The sequence below is a fragment of the Bombus huntii genome, chromosome 15 (genome assembly GCF_024542735.1).
Source record: "Bombus huntii isolate Logan2020A chromosome 15, iyBomHunt1.1, whole genome shotgun sequence".
NCBI classification, from domain to species: domain Eukaryota; kingdom Metazoa; phylum Arthropoda; class Insecta; order Hymenoptera; family Apidae; genus Bombus; species Bombus huntii.
This window is the reverse complement of record NC_066252.1, coordinates 246,654-271,173: the sequence shown is the minus strand read 5'-3', so window position 1 is coordinate 271,173 and position 24,520 is coordinate 246,654. Positions and strand designations below refer to the sequence as shown.

Here is a 24,520-nt window from a genome sequence, read left to right as displayed (position 1 = left end):
CCTACAACTGAGTCAAACGAACTAAACGTGTTTCATCACATTATTTAATCAACGTGAGAGACAACAACTTGCTACCAAAAAATGCAAAACAGACATAAATCCTGCTTATCGTGTTTGTAATTGTAAACTGTCATATTTGAAAAAAGAAACACGCATTCGCTGTAGATAGCATCGTTCCCTCTTGCGATGGTACGTAGATCCATAATCCTCAAATAAGAGTTTGCGTCACGCAATCTTGATAAGAAACGTTATCAGCTTATATCAAATTATTTAGATATAAACATATACATTTTCCGTGAACACGATAAATTTTCCGTGAAAAATTACCGCGGTGATAATTTGTTAATAGTTTCTGTTCGCTAGTAGTTTTCAAATTTTATTGAAATAATATATATGTATAGTCGAAACCATTGTTACTTATAAATCAAGATATCTTAGCATAAGTCTGTACACTTTAATTAATTCACCTGCAACATATTCGTTTCGAACGAGCGACGTTACTCTACAAAAACAGTAACAGATATGATTGAAATCTGCATGATCTAACTCCACATAATCCTGAAGCACAGTTAACAGCTATTACTTCTCTATTTTACATTTTTCGAAATCAGAAGTTGCTAAAAAAGTATAATAAAAGATAAAGACTAAACAAACTGTCAAAATAATGATAGTGAAATCGGCAGGGATGTGATTCCATGTGAAAAAATAAATTTAATATAAAATCAAACTTTTTTATATGATACTTGTTTTCAAAAAAGTTGGGTTTGGAAATTTCGTAAATACTAGATATATGCAACCTGGACTAATCCCTGACTAGCTAAGAATGAATAGTTAGCAAATACAGAAATAAGTTAGGAGTATATTTTTTCATTTTTACATTTTTACGTCAGCACGTGATTAAGGAGACCAATTTTCGAAGGCCAATTTGCCGAACAGTACTTTTTCAATGCGGTGCTAACGGAATCGGCTTCCTGCTGGTATTTGATTCTATTCAACAAACTTTTTGACGCGAGCAGACGCTTTTCACTCACTCCACTGACCAGTGCGCCAAATCACCGGAAACCCCAGCGAAGTGCATCCACTGTCAAGGTGACCATCCTGCCAACTATAAAGGCTGCTCAGCCTATAAAACCCTATACACAAACAAGTACCCTAAACTCAGAGCAAAAGAGGTAACCAACCATACACCCAGCCCGCCGAAATTCACGACTACCCCAATCCCCTCAACCAACCAAATACCCAATCCTACTAACTTCATCACTACCTCAACCTCCTATGCCCAAGCAGTACAAGGCATCCAAAATAACCCGAATAGCCAAAGGGATCTTTCCCAAAATAGTGTCCCCAATTCTCCTAAAACAGACAACGTCTCTAGGCTTGTAAAGCTAATAGAGAAACAATCGGAGCAAATAAATAATTTGTTATCGCTACTAACACTCATCATGGATAAATTAGTACGCCCCGACGCAAAATAAAACCAAGACGCATAGGTCTTTGGAACGCCAACGGTCTAGCGCAACACAAATTTGAACTAGAACTCTTCCTAAAACATCAGCAAATCGACGTAATGCTCGTATCGGAAACCCACTTCACCGACAAAAACTATTTGAAAATAAATGGTTACAAATTCTACCATACTCAACACCCCAGCGGAAAGGCCCACGGTGGCACCGGAATCATAATCAAAACAAGTATTAAGCACTATGAACTTCCATCATTCCAGAAAGACTACCTCCAAGCAACAAACGTAGCAATAGATGACTGTCATGTACAATCGCCACTTCAGCAGTATACTGCCCTCCCAGACACTCCATCGCCAAAGAAGACTTTGATCACTTCCTGGACACCCTGGGCAATAGATTCATAGCTGGAGGAGACTATAATGCCAAGCACACCCAATGGGGCAGCAACCTGGTTACAGTAAGAGGCAAAAACCTCTTAAACAGCATAATAAACAACAACCTCAACTACCTCACCACATACGAACCCACATACTGGCCCACTGACACCAACAAAATACCCGACCTTCTCGACTTCTTCATAACTAAAAATACCTCATCAAGACACGTCCAAATCAACTCCTCGGCTGATCTCTCCTCTGATCATTCCCCCGTGATAGCTACAGTCAGTTCAACAATCATCGAGAATACACCAAATGGCTCCATTCACAACCAGCACACCAACTGGCAGCTCTTTAGAGAAGTCTTTACTCACTCAACTTCAGTCCTAACCTCACTAAAAACTAAGGAAGAAATTGAAGCAGTCACGGAATACTTAAACACGAGCATAATAAACGCAATCCACCTCTCCACACCGACAAAGCCATCTAACAGCAAACAAGAATATCCCCAATACATACTAAAAAAAAAATAGCAGAAAAACGTAGACTAAGAAGAGTATGGCAGACCCATAGAACACCGGATGACAAACGCAAACTAAACAACGCAACTAGAAAGCTATCCAGAACCTTAAAAAACTATAAAAACGACTGTTTCCATAAATACCTCGCCAGCTTATCCCCCACAGCCGACTCCAACTACTCCCTATGGAAGGCCTCCAGGAAACTCACACGCCCCCCACAAATAATCCCACCTATCCGCCGTCCGCAAGGTGGATGGGCGCGAAGCCCTATAGAAAAAGCCGACCTGTTTGCTAAACACTTGTCAAAAGTATTCAAACCCCATTCCTCCAAAGCTGCCGCGGACGTTACTGAATACCTGCATACCCCCTTCCAAATGTCCCCTCCTATCGAACCCTTTACTTCTGCAGAGACTATGGAAACAATCAGTCGCCTAAATCCCAAGAAAGCAGCAGGGCACAAACTAATAGGCAATAAAGCAATCAAGGAACTTCCAATAAAAGGGATCGCACACATCACATCGATTTTTAATGCTATCCTTCGCCTGGAACACTATCCTAAGGCCTGGAAAATCTCATTGATTACCCTCATCACTAAACCCGGTAAACCGATATACGAAACCAGCTCCTATCGCCCAATCAGTCTTACCTACCCTGTCCAAACTATTCGAGAAGATGCTCACGAACCGACTCCTTCCAATCCTAGAGAACTTGAAAATACTCCCAGATCACCAATTCGGCTTCCGAAAACAACATTCAACAGTAGAGCAAATCCACCGCATAACTCATACGATCAGCCAAACACTCGAAAAGAAAAAATATTGCTCAACGGTTTTCCTGGACATCCAACAGGCATTCGACAAATTATGGCATGAAGGGCTACTATACAAACATAAAAAGATCCTACCTCGCCCCTACTACTCCATCTGTTTTCGCACGTTCGCGACACGATCTCGAAGAAGCGCGCCAACGGGAGTCGTAAATTCCCGTTACGATTTGCTAATCGACGCCGCGAATCGTTCGATCCCTTATTTCTTTTGGGATAATAAGGGTAGTTAAATGAAAGATAACGCTGTTGCTAACAGGTTATTATATATTTTCACAAACCAGAAACTTCGGTGTAACACAAAATGAATATTTGTTATGAGATGACTACGAATGAGTGCGACCTGAGTCTCTAGACGGATTATCGCGTATACTGATGGATTTGTCGACGCACTGTATTCGAATTGCTGACCGCTTGACGAGATGCTTGATTGAGACTGACTGATCTTTGGGTGTAAACCCGGTCGAAGGATGTTGACTGTTCGAAGGATGTAAAATCAGTGATGTTCGGAGACGATGCTGCGGCGGAGGAAAGCTAAGGATGGGTGTGTCTAGCGCACGGGACCATCGGATTTGTTGGTGACGATTTTGGCTAAGAGAGTGAGGGAAATAGGCTTCGTTGTTAATTGGTTAAACGAAGGGTCTTAACCGCCCTCGAGAGAAAGTGGTTAGTGGGAGGAAGGTTGCATCATACGCGAGAAAAACCAACTTTCCCTTGTCAAGCTGTAGTAGACAAAGGTCTTTACAAATGCTTCGGAAGCAGACGTTTGTTTGGTTTGAAGGACCTCGACTAGGAAATTCCTGAGATTTATGGAAGATACTTGAGACTATTGAGGGTACGCAGTGAGTATCCGAAGATATCTGGTTGCCATCTTGCCCGCGGTGTGTGGCCTGGCCCAGGTAGAGTGTTACGCGACGTAACACCATCCTAAAATCCTACCTATCCAATAGATAATTCATGGTAAAATGCCTAGACGCCACTTCCGCAACATTCCCAATAGAATCCGGCATACCCCAAGGTAGTGTCCTCCGACCCCTACTGTACTCCATCTACACTGCCGACCTACTTATATCAAACGATATAACAATAGCGACATTTGCAGACGACACAGCGCTATTAGTTACCCACGCAGACCCGGTAATAGCCTCATCCACTCTCCAGCGAAGTCTCGACTCCATGGAAAAGTGGTTCATAAATGGGGCTTCAAAATTAACGATCCTCACATGTAACCTTCACGCTCCGAAAACAAATCTGCCCCCAGGTCACCATCAACAATGCAACAGTTCCTAGCAGGGACTCAGTCAGATACCTGGACATGACCCTGGACAGGAGACTAACGTGGAAAAACACATCTCAGATAAAACGAAGCAACTAAAGGACAAACTAAAAAAATTCTATTGGCTCACGGGCCGACGCTCCAAACTAAACATACAGAATAAAATTACCCTCTACAAGACCGTAATAAAACCTGTCTGGACCTACGGAATCCAACTATGGGGAACAGCAAGTAACTCCAACATCGAAATACTACAACGCTTCCAATCGAAAACGCTAAGATCCTTAATAGACGCACCTTGGTATGTTACCAACGAAACCATACATCGCGACCTCAAGATACAGAGACAGATATAGCAAAAGAGTCAACAAACACCGAAACCCCCTAATCACTGGACTACTTGATACGACGGACCAGATTCGCAGGCTGAAGTGGCACTACCCGCTAGACCTAAACGCTAGATTCATTTAGTTATCCAAATTAAGCATATGCTCTTACTTATAATAGTTATAAATTATACCTATCTGTAATAAGTATTAACTTATTGTAAATAAATAGCCATGTCACTGCGCCACGCCAGAAAAATTACTGAAAATTCTCAACGCGAGAATTGATTGTAATTTCAACAAATAAATAAAAAAAACTTACTCAAACCATACCTAAGCAACAAAATCTTTGTAGTAAAAATAAAGGACACATATTCTGAAGCTAAAGACATCAAGGCACTGGTACCGCAAGGATCCAATATTATACACACTATACATGGCCAGCATACAAACGACTACCAACAGGAAAATACTGACATTCGCGGACGACGCGGATGTAGTAGTCGGGCACACTAATCCAGAAACAGCAGTCACATTACTACAAGAGCATATCACAAAAATAGAAAAATGTACCAAATATCCAGCTGAACAAATTGTAAAGTACAAATTAAATAAATAAAAGAACTTCTATTGCTGTTATGTATGTACATATGTGTATTGTGTTGCTTTTTCGTCTACATTCTTGCATTTGTTATATATGTACATATGTGCATTGTACTGCTTTTTCGGTTACATTCTTCTCTTCTGTCTACAACAGCACAATGCATGTGACTTCATTACGAACATTAAACGTACTCTGAGATAGTAAAGACCTCCTTTCACACTTTCACGTGACCCATCCTTTGAACACTATTGCTTCGTTATCCAAAATTTTTCCAAAATTTAATAATTTGATTATAAAAACAAAAGTGGAACTAGAGTGACGGAAACACATGTACAATCGCATGTATTAAAAGAGGATATAAGAATTGATTTTTACCGATTTTTTTAAAGTATGTTCAATATAAATTTTACCTATACCAAAGTTTTTTTTTTATTTATTTATTTGCATTTTACAATTTGTCCAGTAGGACATTTGGTAAAATATTATAGCGGTATACTAATATAACATGTGGGTGGCTACCCCCAGCGGGGTACCATCATCGTGTTTGTTAGGCTATGTCCTTTGTGAGATCTGTTGGGTGTTCCCTTTTTAATCTTCTTTTTATGCTTGATGTGCCGACCGTTTCAGCTGCCAGCCGGTTTGGGTGCGTTGCTATTCTTTCTCCGTGCCTTCTTGCACTTTTGTTAATCTCCTCCTTGACCGTTGGTATTCCCAGGTCTTTCCGTATGTCCTCGTTCCTAACGTACCGTGGCGCGTTTACTATTGTTCTGAGTACTTTCGATTGCGTTGCCTCTATTTTGGTTATATGGCTCATTGCTGCTGTTGCCCATATGCTTAGTTTGGATTTTCGACTTGTTAGCCAGTACATTTGTCTCCTTGCCATCTGTATTTTGTCTATTGTTGCTTTAATATGCTGTTTCCATGTGAGTCGTGAATCTAAGTGGAGTCCTAGGTATTTGACTTGCCTTGTTTGTATTATGTGTGTACCGTTTAGTACAATGTTTGGTGGTTTCTGTTTTCGCAGTGTGAATGTAATGTGTTTGCATTTTTCGGGGTTTGCTTTGATTTGTTTTGCTTGAAGCCACTTTTCTATTTTTGTGATATGTTCTTGTAGTAATGTAACTGCTGTTGCAGGGTTAGTGTGCCTGACTAGTACAGCTGTGTCGTCCGCGAATGTCAGTATTTTGCTGTTGTTAGTTGTTGCTATGTTGGCCGTGTATAATGTGTATAAAATTGGTCCTAGGACGCTTCCTTGCGGAACTCGTGCCTTAATTTTTTTAGCTTCCAAGTGTGTGTTTTTGATTTTTACTATGAAGCTTCTGCTGCTTAGGTATAATTTGATTAGTTGGTATATCTGCCCCGGGAACTGTTTCCTGATTGATTGTAGTAGGCTAGTGTGGTTTATTTTATCGAATGCTTTTTCGATGTCCGTAAAGAGTGCCGTGCAGTATTTTTTTGTTTCCAGGGCCTGTAGGATTTCATTGACGAGTCTGTGCGTTTGTTCTATTGTGGAGTGTTTGTTTCTGAATCCGAATTGGTGATCCGGTATTAAATGGTTCTTCTCTATTATTGGTTTTATCCGGCCGTAGATTATTTTCTCTAGTATCTTAGAGAACACCGGAAGTAGTGAGACTGGTCGGTATGACTTGGTTTCGTGTGGGTCCTTGCCTGGTTTGGGTATCATTATGATTTGTGCCAGTTTCCAAGCTTTTGGAAAGTATTGTATTCTTAGTATTGCGTTTACTATTATTGTGATTTGTCTTATCGCTTTTTGCGAAAGGTTTTTCAGGATTTTGCCGTTAATTAGGTCGATTCCTGGTGCTTTATTGTTTTTTGTTTTCTCAATTATGTTTCTGATTTCTTGTGCTGTTGCTTTGGGTGTGGCGTAGTGATTGTCAGTTGGTGTACTAGTAGTTAGCGCATCCTCGTCCGTATGACTGTTGTGGTTGCTGTTGTTGATGTTGTGTGGGGTGAATGTGTTGCATAGGTGGTTGGAATATTCTTCAGCTTGCTCTTCGTTGCTTCTTGCCCATGTGTTGTCTGCTCTTCTGATTGCTGGTACCATTTTTGTTGTCTTCTTTATTTTTTTGTGGCTTTCCATAGGGAGTAGTTGTAGTTCTCGTGAGCAGTTAGTGACTCGATGAACTGTGAACTCGTTGTTGTGCTCTTTTATTTTGGTTTTTATTTCTTTTGTGAGTTTGTTTAGGTGTTTTTTGTTTTCTTTTGTTCTGTGTTTTTGCCATTTTGCTTTCGCTTTTCTTTTTTCTCTAATGTTTTCGAGGATGTCTAGTGGAACTGTTTTTGTTTGTCTGTTAGTTATTTCAGGTATAGTGGTTGCCCTTGCTGCTTCTTGGGTAGTTTCTGTGAGTGTTGTTACTGCTTGATCGATGTGTTCAGGTGTTTTCAGTGGGATGTTGCAGCTGATTTTGCTCTCTATTATTTCTTTGAATATTTGCCATTTGGTGGTTTTATTGCATAGCTTCTCTGTGCTGCTGTAAAGTATTGGTTTGTTTCTGTATGTAATTATTATGGGTGCATGATCGGAGGTAAGCTCGAAGCTGGGTGCTATGTTTAGCTTATTTGCGTTTGGTCCCTTTGTAACTGCAAAAACAAGTAGGTCAGGTATTTTGCTCAGGTCTGTCGGCCAGTATGTCGGTCTTCCCGTGGATAATATATTGAGATTATTGTTTCTAATGTAGTTTTCCAAGGTTCTGCCTCGAGGTGTGGTGATTCTTGATCCCCATAGTGTGTGCTTTGAGTTATAGTCTCCCGCTGCAATATGCTTGTCACCTAAGTGTCGGAAGTAGTCTTTCCGCATTTGCGTTGTGATTTTGTGTCGCGGCGGTACGTATACTGCTGACAACTGCAGTTGGTTGCTGTTAGTCTGTACGGTAACGGTGGTTGGTTGTATATGTTCCTTACTGACCTGGCTGTGTAGGTGATGTTTAATGTCGTTTTTTATTACTACTGCCGTCCCTCCGTGTGCTTTCCCTGAGGGATGCTTGGTGTCGTATATAGTGTAGTGCGGTATTTTTATGTAGCTTTTTATAGTGAGGTGTGTTTCTGAGACGAGTAGTATATCGATGTTATTGCTGTACAGGAATGTTTTAGTTTCTAGGGCCCTTTGTTGCAGGCCGTTAGAGTTCCAGGCTGCTATTTTAAGCGTGTCTATTTTTATTTTTTGCTCATCATGTTAGTAAGTAATTGTAACATGACTGTTATCTGTTGTGTTTGCTGTCTGAGGAGTTCGTTTTGGTCGCTTATCATTTTTGTGAGTATTTCGGTGTTTTTTATGGAATGTTTTATTAACTCTTTGATTTCTGTAGCGTCGTTGCTGTGGTTGTTGTGTTCTTGATTGTCTGGGGGTGACGACCGGTTGACTACTTGCGCGTAGCTTCGGTTTCTAGCGGTGTTGGTGTTAGTGTGGGTATTGTTCCTTGCGTGCTGTGTTTTTGGTGTTGGCGTAGGTTCTGTGTTGTCCTGTTGCGTGTGGAGATTGTTGTGTGTCCTGTTACGAAGCGGCGGAAAAAGTTTGCCTTGAAGTTGCTTTCTTACTAGACAGCCTTTGTATTTCCACCGCAATTGTAACATTTTACGTCGTTTATTTTTCCCGTGTGTGGGCAGTTCGCTGTTATGTGCTTTTCTGCGCATTTGACACACGCCGGGTTCCTGTTGCAGTAATTTTTAGTATGTCCATATTGTTGACACCTCATGCATTGTGGTTTGTCTTTTTTGTGCCTGGGTGGCTCGACTGTTATTAGTGTGTTTAAGATTTTTTTAATATCGAAAATTTCCTTGTTGCTGTGGCGGATGAAAAGAGAGTTTGCGTTTCGTCCCGGGACTACCGGTGGCCTCGTCAGTAAGGCTATGCCCGGTAGTCCCTGCCTTAGACGTAGAGGGAGTCTCGCTAGGTGCGGTATTTATATCAATCGCTCGTATATTCGACCGCTAGCGAGTTAGACAGACAGACTCGTTGTCGTCGTAGCCCTCTAGTGTTGGCGGTTGGTACCCGCGGATCGCCCGGGAGGTGTTGCGCCGCGTTGATGCCTCGTCCTGTCAGCGTCCTGTTGATACCGATCCGCCACATTGCTATTTTTAGGTTCTAATTCTATTAGGAATAGCGGTAGTGGTTGCTTCGTATCGTACCTTGTAATATTGTTTATCGTTCTTGTTTGGTGGCCCATCTTTGCTAATTCGTCACTTATTTTTTTTGTGTTGTTTTTTGGGTGCAGTCCTCTTATAACTATTTCGTTGCTCCTTTCCGTTTTAAGCTGGTACGTGTGGTATATGGCGTTTTTTCCGCTTAGTTCTTTTATAACTTTTCTGTAATTTTCTGGTGTGTTTGTTTGGATTTTTATTTGTTCTAGTTTTGTTTGTTTTAGTGTGTAGCCATACTTTCCAACAATGTTGTTAAGTTGGTCGATAAGCGGGTCTATTATTTGCGCCTCAATGAATTTTTGGTGGTGGTTTTGTGATGTGTGTTGGTTGGGTTGTGGTGTTGCTTGTTGAGTCGTCGTCTGATTCTTCTGTTAGCGAGCTAAAGGAGTTTCTTAGCGGCAATTCTTGCAGCCATCGCTACTTTTCCATATCTGGGTTGGCTGTTATTTTTCTTTTTTTGTTATGGCTGGCTACCTTCCATCTTTCGTCCTGTTGAGTTGTTGCTTTGTTGTTTTCCATGTCGACTTCTATTGTGGCTGAGCAGTCCTGTCCTTGGTTTGTTGGTTGGCTTGTTTTTAGTGTATCTGTTGTTTTGTGTATGTAATACTGCTCTTGTTTGTTTATAATTCTTATCGGTGGAATATTTTCCATAGTAGGTTTGCTAGTCTTCTTGATATAGGACACGGGTTTCCGCCGTTTGGCTATAGGCGTAGCCGTTCGTAGTTTTCTCTTCCCCACTTGCCGCACTTTCTCCGGAACACTGTTTCACACGCCCGTTTAGCTCGGCTGCTCGGACAGAACTCATTCAGTCAGTGACCATTATATTTAACAGGATAGCCAGTGAATTAAAGACAGTTGTTTTCAGAGTATGAAGTGGAACTCAGTGAACTTAATGACATTTGTATTGAGAGTATTGAGTGGAATAAATAAGGTGAACTAAACCTCGCTGTTTACATTTATTATAATCCTCCACCTTGGACGCTAATAACGTTCAAGGCTCGCGATACCAACCGATCAGTTGTGCCTGACTGGTCGTTAGTTAGTTGTGTGTCGCAACATCACCTTTCTCTCATTTAACATGTTATATGTACAGGTCCGTATGGAAGCACACAGAAGTATGTAAATCAAGAAGGAAGAAAATCAAAACTTCATAAAATGAAAAGTTGTATCTTTATTATGCATTATACATTAGTTTACAATAAATATATTACAAACATGATAAAAAGTAGGTTCATTCATTAAGTTCTGTGTTTGATACTAGGTAATTAAGTTTCTAATTTCGGACAGTTTCTAAAAGGGTATTTAGGCGATCAATATATATGTCTACACTGGACCACAAAATTAAAGGATTGTTATATTAATTACATAGTAAAGTTTCAAACTCTCCGGTTGTTTTAGTACATGCACTTTGTGCACTCATGCGGTGTTTAGTCATGCACTTTGAAATTGTACTCATATTTTTGTCTCCACATTTCGTGTCTAATTACTTTTGGTAGAGCTACTATTAACCTTGTACAGACTGTACTTAAATATCGGGACTTTTTCCTTTGAAACCTAAGTATGTAAACTGATCGCCATAATTTTTCAAGTCTATCCTTTATATTGTTATGAAGAGTTATTAAATTAAACTTAGTCAGTATTCAGGTAATAACAAATTGCAATAACGTAAATTGACTAAAAGCTTTGTATTCAATAAAAAACAAGACCATTGCAATTGTTTGAATAACCACGTATGTTTTCTTATGCACTAATCGGTGCAGCTTTGTATTTTTTTTAAAAAGGTATTAGCGTACTTAGGTCGAAAATTGATTAATTTAGAAGTTATGAATTTCATCCCAGGTGGCCAGGAAGCACAAATTAAAAATAAAAAAAAAGAAAAAAGGACACACCGGAAAAGGGGAGTATCGGAGTATGTATGACAGCATGATGAAGTTTGAAAATTCTCTTTAAGACATTCAATGCGTAGTCAATATATGAAAACTGCTTATGATACCCACAAATGTATATTTTGACATTAAATATTAAGTATGTCAACACGGCGGTACACGTTTTATTTAATGTGTAACAAAACAGTAAAAAAGATCATACATTAATTTTTTATAGGTCATCCAAAAGGAAAAAAAGAAAAGAAAACTGAATCCTGCAAATCTTAGCTATTATTTAGAAAACTACTACCACGAATCAGGCAATGGGCACAGCAAGCTGATCTGATCAGCATGGAAACAAAATCCTTGTCTTGTACAATCTGTTGAGCTTCGCAACGTATTTCACAATTATCGAAATCGAAGATGGTAGCCGCCTTCTTAATAATTACCGCATTCGGTCTTATTTTAAATAGAAAGATCTCACAATTACATTGGTAAAGGTAAACATAATTATGAAATGTTCATAATTGTATTAGCATTGTCTTATTAATATTTTAATTTGAATCAGGCATTTTGCAGAGAATGTTCAGTAGTCTCGTTTGCAAACATTTTCAAATTTAAATATTTGTCCGAAAACCGATTGTCACACGATAAAGAATAATAGAACATAAAGGATGCGTCTTGTCTAAATCTACAACTTTTGTTCCACATGTTTTTCGCTACAATGAATAGCTTGGAAGATAATCGAATAAAATAGATTTTATGTCATTTAAATAATTATTTCCATGTTTCCTCTCAGCCAATCAAGGTCAAATTTTGCATAGATCATTTTTGTATCAATTGAAATCATTCAGGAGGGGATGTAGCGTGAAGCAAATGTTGAAAAAATCTACACATCTGTAGAATAATAGGGGAGGTACGAGTCATTTCGTGGAAACAGATCGTTGATCAGGAAAGACCATTCCTTCACCGATTCTGATGGTTTTGGAATATATTTTCGGGGACATGATTTTAACAACTTTTTCTTGTAATCACCGGGCATTTTCAGAGATATTCGCAAAGGCGGGTACTATTATTTTGCCTATAATTATACGATCTAGGAGCATATGCATTAGTGTTGGTTGCCAGCAGCCTCGCAGCGACTGGGTACCATGATCTAACCCAAACTTAACTCTGGCCTTTTGTTTATATCACATACAGTGGCTCGAGAATGTGTTTGATCGCCCTTCAGAACACAAAAGCTTTATTAAAACTAGACCAAACAACTTGAACTTTTTGAAGATGATAGAAGGATATTTTATGTACTAGACTAGCTTAGATGCGTAGTAGAAATATTTGTATGTCACTCGTTCGGCGGCTCCGGCGACGAGACGCGGTTTGACATGGCCGCTCACCGCTCCATTATGGACGGTATTGTGAGGGGGGGGGGGCGTGTCGCTCGCACCGGTTCCCGGACCTCTCTCGATCGCAGCCGGGACGCGGTCATCGTGGAGGTTTTAGTCGGTTGGAGTCCGATACTACCACGCCGCTTTCTTCAAAAGCGGCCTGGCGTCCGTGCGGATTTCCTCCACGTAAAATATATAAAAAAAAAGTATAGACAAATTTGTTTCTATCTTTTTACTTAATGTAACAATTGTTGTCAAAAAATGTAATTTAAAGAAAAGTCTCTACTATTTTGTTTTGCCAATCCAAAGGAGCTTGGCTTGAATTCCTTGGTAGATTTTTTTTTATAACGAGTTTACTTCTAAATTAAATATATACAATGTTATATGTGAAAATTTAAAACAAACATATTTAAAAATTAAAGGGTGCATTAGATCATATTTTATATTTTCAATTAAAAATTTCATTAGATATGTAAATAATTTCCATTTATTCGTTGCATAAAGGTTTATATCACTTGTTATTATAATCGTTTACAAAATTGAGATTGGTTAACATGTTTTTAAATTAACAAATATATAGGATAATCTAAAAGATAATAATAGAAATTTTAATGGCACGTTATAATTAATCTATATTTGTTATTGATTGTTTGACCAAATGCATCTATTATACAATAGAAATGAAAGCGAGCTGAAGCATAAATTTAGCACTTAATTTTGTTATTCTATGTATAATGAATTTGTGCTCGTTATCATTCGACAATTATTATTTATGAACATTAATAAATACATCTGCTATCGACTGACTCTACTGGACGACTAACACATGGGTAACAGCATACCCCGTACCAGTTGTAAAGAAGAAAATAATGACATCCGAAAATTTAATTTATTGTGCCTCCTCATTAATCTATTGTAGCATATCGAAAACCACCTCATTGAATTTTCGAGTAGAAAGGATTAATGTTTCCTCTAATCCTTTGCATCCATAAACAATTAATAAATGCACATATAAATAATGCTTATACAAACTTTTCGTATGTACTGCGACCGTCCCCTTCGCGAGTGCCCGCCGAAAGATCATATACGCATAGCGAGTATCTAAACTGTTCACAGAAAAGTCGTAACAAAGATAACAATCATTTTATAATATCAGTAAATCAGTAAATGTAATTTTATATTATTTTAGTAATTTTATAATATCATTATATCAGTAAATGTTCAGTACAGCCTGTATTTTCTTTACGAACAACTTTACAACACGCACCCTACACAGTACACACACCACACACCCAAATCACTTGCGTTGTAACTAAATCAAAAAGATTTAAAAAAAATACGAAGAATACAAAAATAAAGCAACTGAAAAGTTCAAAGAACTAAAAATGTCCAAAAAGGCGTAGGAAAAATGTAGAAAAAAATCTGCAGTGGAATAACTTAAATCTATACTAAATCTACAGTTAACTCCAACTTTATGTCTATACAATTCTCCTAATTTTCTCTTTTCTTTTTTTTCTTTGGTTGTCGAAATAATTCTGTCCTTTCAGAATAGTTTTACTTTGCTACCCAGTTTCTAAAATCACTAAAACACGTTATGTAACAAGGTAATAAAGGAGAGTTCATTCAGAAGAAAAATTTATGATATTCTTCGCCAACGCTTTCATTTTCTTCGTATAATTTTATCGAAAGTAACCAGGGACAGTTACGACATCTGAGGTGTTCAGCACATATAACAGCCTGCACACTAGATATGCTGATTTAAAAATGGTTATAACTGCCTTGCAAAGACAGTATCATTTCGGCAACGATAAATACAATTTTTTATTTGACTGTACACTAATTTGTATTATTAGACATTATCCCATCAGATGATACCTTAATTAATTCTTCGAATATAATTTAAATAAACTTTTTCATAAGAACCTTTGGTTTCTTCATTTTTATGTTATATGTATGCATGTGAATATTGTAATATACAGTGGTTAGTAATTTGTGTGGGAAATGTGTTCATGCAAGATACTGTTCGACCACATTTAGTAGTACCTCAAGAATACTTGATGCGTATGTGATTTTTCTGTGAATATCCAGATGGAACGATTGCGATGAGTGTATGAAATCTGTATAAACATTATATATATGTGCTATTATTTACTAATTGGCATGAAGGCAAAGGATTAGCGGAAACATTAGTCTTCTCCACACGAAAATTCCATGGGACAGTTTTCGTTATGCTGCTATGGATTTTAATGAATAAGTAATATTTAATCTACGATTTTTCTTACAGAACCTCGCACAGGATGATTTACGTCTTCGAATACCATAATCTTCTTTTCTACTACTTGTACGAGGTAAGTTATTGCCCATTTGAGGATCCCTGTTCACACTGCTTAGGCTGACCTACTTTCGTTCGTGTAAAGAGGTTTGCTCGCGCACAGGGATATTTCGTCTAATTTTTAATTGTTAATAACTAAATAATGAGTTCAACAATCAATTCAGTAGAATTAGTGAGAAACGAATACGTGAAACGCGGTATTATATTCGATTTTGTGTGAGTGCTATGATATTGTATTTATCATACTGTTTTCTGTTAACTTATAATATAACATTCCTACAAATTGGGGGCTCGTCCAGTTTTAAACCGTGCCAATCTAAAATTTCGGGAAGCTGTGTGATAAAAGATCGTTAGCTGTTGCGAATAATATTTTGTGTATTTAAAGACATTATTGTGAAGTCTAAGATGACAAATTGTGACGAGGAACATTTTTCTAGTGAGGAAAATCTAACGATGAAAGAATTGAAGAATAAGCTTGCTCAGATGAATCTACCGATATCTGGGGCAAGGTCAGTGTTGGTGGCCAGGCTAAATCGAGCGTGTAGTGCTGGTCAATCAAATCTCAAGGAGCAAGCGAGCAGTGAAACCAAAACTAAGACTAAACTAAAACTCAGTGAGACCAAACCAAAAACTAAGCGTGATCGAGATGTAGGCGAATATCTCGAGAGGCTTAGAACAAAGGAATTGAGAGAACGTCTAGCTAGTATGGGGCCAGAGACGAAAGGAAGAAAAGCAGAATTACGTGAGCGATTACAGGCGGCCTTGGAAGAAGATGCGTCGTCGGAGGAAGAAACTGACTACGAGAGTGAAACGGAAGGCGATAAAGAAGGTGAAAGTGAACGCAGAAAGAACGTGCGAGATGGACATCAGAATTGTGACAGATGCTGTAGAAAGACACGTAGGCGTACAACATTAAGTTTTCATGATTTGGACATCTTAGACTTAGAAGATTTGGACACCTTAGAAGTTTTTACGGGTGAAAACAATGCAAATATCAATCAATGGTTCAAGGCATTTGAAGAAACGGCAAGCATGTATATGTGGACAGAGGAACAAAAAGCAAGCTATACAAAAAAGCTGATGAGAGGATCAGCTGAAATATTTGTGAATTATGAGTGCCATGAACTTGGCGTGAATTGAAAAGAGGTCTAATAAAGGAATTTTCAAAAAAATTTAATACTTGGCAAATACACCATAGACTTCAAGAGACGAAAAAAGAGATGACGAAGGATATACGGCCTACATGTATCGAATGCTTGGGATAGCTAGTCACATGGATATGGAAGAAGCAGCAAAAATGCGGTACATCGTAGAAGGAAGAGACAAAGAAATCAATAAAGCAATACTTTATGGGGATAAATCAATGAAAGAACTTAAGGAAAATCTAATCATCTATGAGGAACAAAAATCTCGCATAGCAGAGTCATCTGTGAGACAAGTCAGAGCTGAGGACAACAGGAAATACAGGCAATCTGGAAGCGTAGTGAAGTATAAAAGGTGTCATAATTGCGGGGATAAAGAACATGTGAATGCTGATTGTCCAAACAAATCGAGAGGTCCTAAATGTTTTAAATGTAGAGAATTCGGACACATTTCAACAAACTGTGCAAATATACTAAAGGTTAAGACACGTTGTGATGAGTGGCGGAATGAAAATAAAAGAGGGGTCAAGCAAATAAAGGTTATGAACACGAATGTAGTGGCAAAGATTGACACTGGAAGTGATCTTAATTTAGTAAGAATGAGTACGTATTTGCGTTTAGGAGCACCTCAACTTGAGAAAAGAATTATTAGATTCGATAGTATAGGCACCGTGAACGTACACACCATGGGACGTTTCAAAACAGATATAATGATTGACGGTTTAAAGGCAACGCTAGATTTTGACGTAGTTCCCGATAACTTCTTGGGACACGATGTACTATTAGGTATTGAGTTAACTGAACAAATGGAAGTAAGAGTGAAACATAAACAAGTAAAGTTTAAACAAATTAAAAAAGAACAACGTGAGAACCAGTGTGCTGCCGAAGATAGTGAATGGAATGAAGTGTTAAGTATAGACGTATGTAGTGAACAAAACGACCGAGATATGGTCGAATTGGACCATATTTGAAGATAGAAAAACTAGAAACGATATTAAAAATTTAATTAGTGGATATACAGTGACGAAGACAAAGGACACAGGTGTACGTATGAAAATCATACTTGAAGATGATGCACCAGTAAACCAAAACCCACTGAGATTGTCAGCAGAACAAAGGAAACAGGAAACGTTAAAGGAGAAACAACAGGAAATCGAGATTCTCCGGAAAGAACGAGATTTAGAACGTGAACGAATTACGAAGGCCGCAAATCAAGCAGATCAGGCAGAACAGTGGCTTATTTCAGTAGTAAAAAAATATGAGCAGTATCGCGAGAAAATGCAAAAAACCGTTACTAACGCGGAGGTTGCGTTTTCAAAATTACTCGAAGAGAAAAATGCACTTGCTTTACAATTGGAGGAAGAGAATAGGAAGTGTGAAGATCTCCTGTTTCGTTTCGAGGAAGAATCGGGTAACAATGATGATATTCAGAAAGAAAGAAGTGAGCAATGTGTGATAAATACTGTAAATGAAGAAAGAGAACGTGTCGGTCAACTTGATAGCATCAAATTATTCGAAACGGAAGAAGAACTGACCCGTCTTCACAATGAAGTCTCAAATGCTACTGCTCAATGAACGCAGCAACTCGAAGACTTACAGAGTCGCAATAAAACTTTGGAGGAAAGTAGAAATAATCTTGAGAATGAGGTGCAAGAGAAAAGAATAATTATGGAGCAATATATAAATCAAAAAACTGAATTGCAATTAAAATTGAAAGAAAATCAACAACAAAGCGCGGTTCATAAAGAATCAGAGAAAAGTTTGTGGACAGAAATAGAACGTGCGACGAAAGATTTGAAGAAAAAGAATAAACTGATAGAAGATATGAAAAAGCAATTTGAACATAGTACAAATACTTTGAAAGAGCAGTTGCAAAAAGCCGGAGAAACGATAGAAAATCTTAAAAGAAAGATGTATGTTTGTGAGTGACGCATTGGGCACTTTTAATTGAACAATTTGATTATAAAATCGAGCATAGACCAGGTACGGCGATGCGTCATGTGGACGCGCTTAGTCGGAATACAGTGGAAATGTTATTAGTACAGGAGGGCCGAAGCGGTTTAATTGATCGAGTTCAAAAAGCTTAAGAAGAAAATGACGAACATGAAGACAACGAAGGATAATCGTCATCCATTGAGGTTGATAGTCGATGCAGAATAGTAAGAAATCAGGAGCGCAAGTGAAATTAGTAATATTGGGCACATCTGAGGGCAGATGTGTTTATCAGAATGGCCGAAGTTATGAGATGGTGTGACGTCAGGGAAGGACGTGGCATGAGGGGTAATTGTTTATAAACGTTGTCAAGATATGTTAATGTTGTCAAGGAGTGTTGTGAGCGTTACCAAGATTTGTTAAGGGAAAAATGAGCGTGAAAAATGCTGTCAGATTTGAATTTATCGTGGTCGAGTGAAGTTCGTTGTGTTGTTGTGTTGTAGAATTAGTGAGAAACGAATAAGCGAAACGCGGTATTATATTCGATTTTGTGTGAGTGCTACGATATTGTATTTATCATACTGTTTTCTGTTAACTTATGATATAACATTCCTACATATGTTTATTTCTTTTATGTGTGTTTGCCAACTTCTTCAGGACGGCTAGACCAATCAGGATGATTACTTTTCTATCTCATAGGGCATACTCTTCCGCTTGTCTTGCCATAAACCTTTTTTCCATTTGCTTTTCATGAAGAATATTTTTTACAAAAATCGAACTTTTATGTATGTTTGTCAATTGCTCGGACTGGGTTAAGCTATCAGGATGAAACCTTTTATATCTCGTAAAGGTAGTCCTCTAATGATTTCTGTTTGCAAAATCCCTTCCTTTGTAACTATTGTTATAGAAAATTATCTAGTATTCGCCGATTTCATTGTGTCTAATCGTCTACTAGCTCGTCACTGGAAGCAATGGAAGTGACCAATTTTGTTTACAGAATTGTCTATGGAGGAGTACTTTGTCCGATTCTGTACATAAGCTTGTCATTCAAAGCTGATTTGATTCATTTCTTTTATTATTAATTCCTCGCTTCAGGAATACTTGTGTTCAGGAAGGATGGTTGTAGGGAATAAGTTTCAGTTATTCCTCTGCGAAAGAAGTTATCGTAATCTTTGCATTTCTGCAAGTAATCTTTTGTCATATAGTTTATTCAGATTTCTGCTAATCAGGTTTCAGATCCTTTTTGCTAAGGTCACCTACAATCCTATTTATTGTAGCTCCTTGCGTTATGTTCAGCCCAGATTAGAGTAAGCGGTGACATTTTTTGCTTTATATCCCCTTTATCTTCCGCTGCCTAAAAATGTTGCTTCTAATGGATTAGTCGTCCAATTTGACAAGTATTCAGTCCGGTAATGCCCCCTCTTCCAACTGAACTCTTCAAAGTGCTAGCTATATTGATTTCTTTACGATTATCACTGCTACATTTACCAAACTGTTTATCAAAGGTATTGTAGTTGCCAAGATAGTGTAATTTTTTCCATGAGTTACAGTTTGAAAGTGGTTGAGTCAGCAATGACGTGCGGAGCTTTCAGCAGTCTCGCGTATTAAACTGGACCTCACTGACTGCTCTTTGATCGCCCGTTACGAAAATGGAGCAGTTTTGTAAGCGTTCTTCTATCCTTTATGGACAACCAATCAATGCGAAAATAGATCCGCGTATAATACAAGTAGTAAACTGTAGAACGACATCTGTTGCATCTCTCAATGTTGAACAGTCTAGCGTTGGCGATATTTTTCAAGAAAAACCTATCTTGAAGGCACTTGGTGCTAGAGAAACGTTTTCTTTTTTAATTACGTGAAATGGTAGCAGAAATTAATAGGAATAAGTTTCACTACAATAGAATGAAAAATGCGAAAGTGGTTGCATTTTACAATTAAGAAAAACAGACTTCTTCGCGCCTTTTATTAATTTATAACCTAACAATCGTTATATAATAAGTATCGTTTTAAGGATAATTTTATTAATTAAAACCTTTTACTAAAAAATAGACTCTAAGATATAAAGCGAAATGTAAAAAGAAAAATCGATATTTCTTTAAAACACACCAGAGCAAAATTGTTTCAAAGTCGCTTATTCCGTTCTAAATATTGTTCCGAACCAGATTCTGCAAAAACATTTCTACTATCAATTTATTCCTAGATAAATGTTAAATCGATTGGGCTATCTATCGAGAGCTAATGTTTGCCTCGTTTATCGACATATCGGAAGGTATAAACACGATAATATACCACCTGAGCCACCACACTCTAGTGCTTACCGGCACTTACTGATAAGCGTTTCCTATCTTTTTTCCACATCACCTCCATATTCCATATACATCTTATCCATGTTCGTTTTAGCCTTCACTATGATCAACTTATCCTTCTACACTACATTTTTTTTATTATAGAAATTACAGATATTGAATTGTTTACAACGAGATTTAAGAAAGGTTTAAAATATTTAAGGTATCTTTTTGTAGATCTAGCATTGTATTAAGTAAGATGTGTTTGAGAACAACAAAAATGTGTTAATAATCCTCTTTTAATCTAATCAAAATTGAGTCTTATCATTGTACAATATATTCACTGATAGAAATACTGAAAGCTTTCGCAATAAGCTAATGTGGTGAATATTTTAATGGAGCATATCCATTCATTCTTTCGTGAGGAATCTAACACGATTCCAGAGACGCGCTATTAGGGTAAGGCCTTATCGCTTCTTGTAAATGTCAAATATAATAAAGTAAACCTGCACTTCTTCATTCACGTCGTGTAAACGCTTGACACGCTGTTCACACCATTGCTTAAGCTGACCTCCCTTCGTTCGTGTAAGGAGGCTCGCTCGCGTGTAGGGATATTTTGGTCGACTTTTAATTGCCAATAACTAAAAAACAAAGCTGAAGACGCAATTTTTGTTCTTGATTTTCGTCTTCTTCCAACGTCAAGAATCATCTCTTAAATTATATTGAAACAGTAACTGAAATATATATAACATCGACTATTATAGATTTTATCATTGGTTTCATATAGAACTGTAAATTGGGAAATAATGTTGCAGAACCCATCCATCACTTTTATTCCTTTTAAATAGTTCACAACTAATTATAAGTATAATTGTAAGTATCTATAATAACACTTATGAGTTCATAAAACATTTGACATTATTGGAACGACTTCGTGACTTTCAAGTGACTTTAATAAATAACATGACAATTTTAATGCTTGTAGTTAATAGTGACTTCAATCACTAATGACGCGATTTCTACAATTTTCGAACGATATTACATACCGGCGACATAACCTTAATGATTATTTTGTAATTTTAAAACGAATTCGATGACCTCTGTTGCTATTAAACTGATATATGCAAATTTGGTGAGTGCATCGAAGCAAATTAATTAAATTAATATTCTATAATTTACGGGTTCAATAGCAAAACTTTCCAGGCGTGTACTTTGTTGCAGCAAATTTCTCGGGCATCTCCGCGATTTATCGCAACGTAGTTACGCATGGAGTATTGTTTGAATATTGACTTTAAATGAAAAACAGGAATTAAGGGGACACGTTCCTACGCTTTTTCTTTTCTTTGTCTCTATTTAACAACGTTGATCTCAACCATCTCGTTGCGTCTCGACCGCGTTATCAATAATATATACCGCTTATGTAACAACAGCGCGGTGAATATCAACCCATTTGTCGACTCAATAAACAATATACCGAAAAAATCACCGCGATAGCATTTCCATTATAGTCGATACAGTATCGTGCCTCTGCATGATAATGGATAAGATTTCTATCTTATACTGGTATATGCGGCAATACTAGCCATTGTATGTTATTAATTAAAACGAATTCCAAACTAGTTCCTCTAATCGATCATTACTTCGAATCTCTTCCATTAATATCGAATGCAAACATTCATGGTAAAATTGTTCGTATTTCTAACAACTGTTTGCATGTATGGTTGATTCTACAGGAATAGGAACTTTTTGTGGCTCTCACTTTCTAGCATTCTTAAAAATGATAAATTGCATTATATTTGTATTATATTTGGAATATAATAACTATAACTTCATAGCCAAGTTATGAAGAACTATAAATTTAACTTATTTATATCCAAAAATTACCTTTTATACATGCCATTCGCAAACCCCTGCCATGCTAAAACTACAACATTTACTCTAAGATCTACGTTCAGTCAATAGATTTGACGTTATTTACTAATATTTCCGTTTTATGTATATTTTATAATAGTCCTACTTATAATTCACATTTATTTTTACTTTAATCGGTTTCATTTTATTAACAAAGCATCCACAATCTTTGCCACCAATTTTACATTTCACTATCTGTGAAATTATTTTTAAAAAGGGGAAGTGATATCTATGGTATTAAGAAATGTAAAGTTGAAAGTAATTAAGTGACGTCAATATACCTCATATGTTTTGTAACATATGCTTTCTAACTAGTTAAAATGATAGATGCGTTGGCAATCACCTGTTACAGTCAATCAACTTTTCAGTTCCTTGGTTCGCATTATATTTCAACTTTATTGTTTTTACTAAGTTTTATTTAATGTAACACAAATATAGCAGAATTGCGTAATAATTTTCTTGGGAACTTTTAACATTTAACCTCAAAATCCGCATATAGTAATCCGCAATATGATAGTAGTCCAGTATCCAAGAACTTGATAAAAGTATACGTCGATTATATTTATATTACATGCACACTTAAAGAATGTCTTGCATTATTTAAGTAAAGTTATCATTTAGTCCTGAGCATTAGAAAATAAAGTGTACAATTTATTTATTTTTGATTACAGCAGAGAGAGAAATGGAATAAATAGTTGTGAGTTTTAAAAATTAAATAATTCCCTTTTTTAAGTTTAAACTCATTTATGATTTATAAGTATTGGTTGTTTTTTAATCTAATATTTTTTTCTCTTTCAAGGTTAACTAACAATTATAGTTAGTTTGTTTATAATCTAGGTGATTAATTCAAAAATTAAATGACAAAGTGCGTGAACAAAATCACTGCCAAGTAATTCTCACTTCTTTAGAATCACTATATCTAGTGTAGTAATATTTAATTCAATAATGAGGCACAGTTAGACATTAACAGAAATAACTGATAATTAGACCGTCATTTTTTATGTATTTATGAGAAATTTCGAAGATACAAAAATGCACAGAGATTTACAGTATATATAAAATATTTCGTTCTTTTTTTAACACAAAAACTAAAAAATTACTTCCGGAAAAGAATGAGAAAAGTGCAGATATCATGATTACGCGGAACATTCATTCTCGATTCGCGATTAAAGTAATGGAACGAGGAAAAGCGAAATTGTGGAACGAATTTGTTAAAAGTTGGTCTTTCGCGCTTCGAGCAAGACAATCGGCGACGCGACGTTCAAAGAGAGACGTTTCAATGAACAGCCGCAACTGCGTTACAGAGACTTTAAAAGGAAAGATCCTCGATTGGAAACTTGCTGGCCCGGTCATATTTATAATAATTACAATGAATGATGCACCATAATAGCGTTGCAGCGGCAATAGTACAACTCAAAGTTACTTTACGATATTATAACTAGTGCAAGTTGTAAAGCCTCCAACTGATAATGTTTTAAAGCATAATAGAGAACATTGTTAATTTCTCCAGAAGAATAAAGCTAACAGGCTAAACCGATGAATTAAAAGTGGTATGTTTGAAATGATCGTTGCCTTGTTTCTCTTTCTGTTTTTTTTTTTTTTGCCACGTTTAGCTGTGAAAATTACTGAATATCATTAATTAGCTGGCTAATTACGACGATGTACGTGCCTGTATTGATTAACGTCGTCGTTATATTTTGTTTGGAAATTTATTCAATAACATTGAAAAATAACCAATCTGTTACGAAACTAAATGCCTCGAATGCTATTCGAAATGTTATATGTATGCTATATTTTTAAACATTAACATATTTAATGTTCAGAATTTGTAAAAGTAACTATGTATATCTTTATGTTTTGTCGGTGCAAATAGACTCAATGAAAGAGCGAACGAATTGAACGATGCGTGTCAACTTTTATGTATCGCACGCAACGAATTAAAGCGTGTTGACATGAAAAGCAAGTAAACGACCATTTCGGCACGACGAAATCACCAAAAATCACCGACACGTTTTATTAGTTATCACGTATCCATGAGATATTTCAGTTCTCCGGAGTACTTTGATTATGAATGGAAAAGAGCTATTGTATTTATCGCGGCTGAGTCTTCAATAATTTAG

At 37.0% G+C, this 24,520-nt stretch overlaps 1 protein-coding gene across 1 annotated transcript; it reads left to right on the top strand.

Annotated features, from left to right (window-relative positions):
* Window positions 1-15,535: 15,535 nt before the first annotated feature.
* LOC126873859 (uncharacterized) lies at window positions 15,536-17,847 on the top strand. Its single transcript, XM_050635159.1, has 3 exons — window positions 15,536-16,261; window positions 16,329-17,184; window positions 17,246-17,847. Exons 1-3 carry the CDS (start codon window positions 15,536-15,538, stop codon window positions 17,845-17,847), a joined length of 2,184 nt encoding a protein of 727 aa, XP_050491116.1.
* The last annotated feature ends 6,673 nt before the right edge of the window (window positions 17,848-24,520 follow it).

Excerpts from the sequence above, each read along its gene's own strand:
- LOC126873859 (XM_050635159.1), top strand. The coding sequence starts at position 15,536 with ATGACAAATTGTGACGAGGAACATTTTTCTAGTGAGGAAAATCTAACG. Across the intron at positions 16,262-16,328 it reads ATGAGTGCCATGAACTTGGC|ACTTCAAGAGACGAAAAAAG; the intron begins GTGAATTGAAAA and ends AATACACCATAG. Across the intron at positions 17,185-17,245 it reads TGAATGGAATGAAGTGTTAA|ATAGAAAAACTAGAAACGAT; the intron begins GTATAGACGTAT and ends CCATATTTGAAG.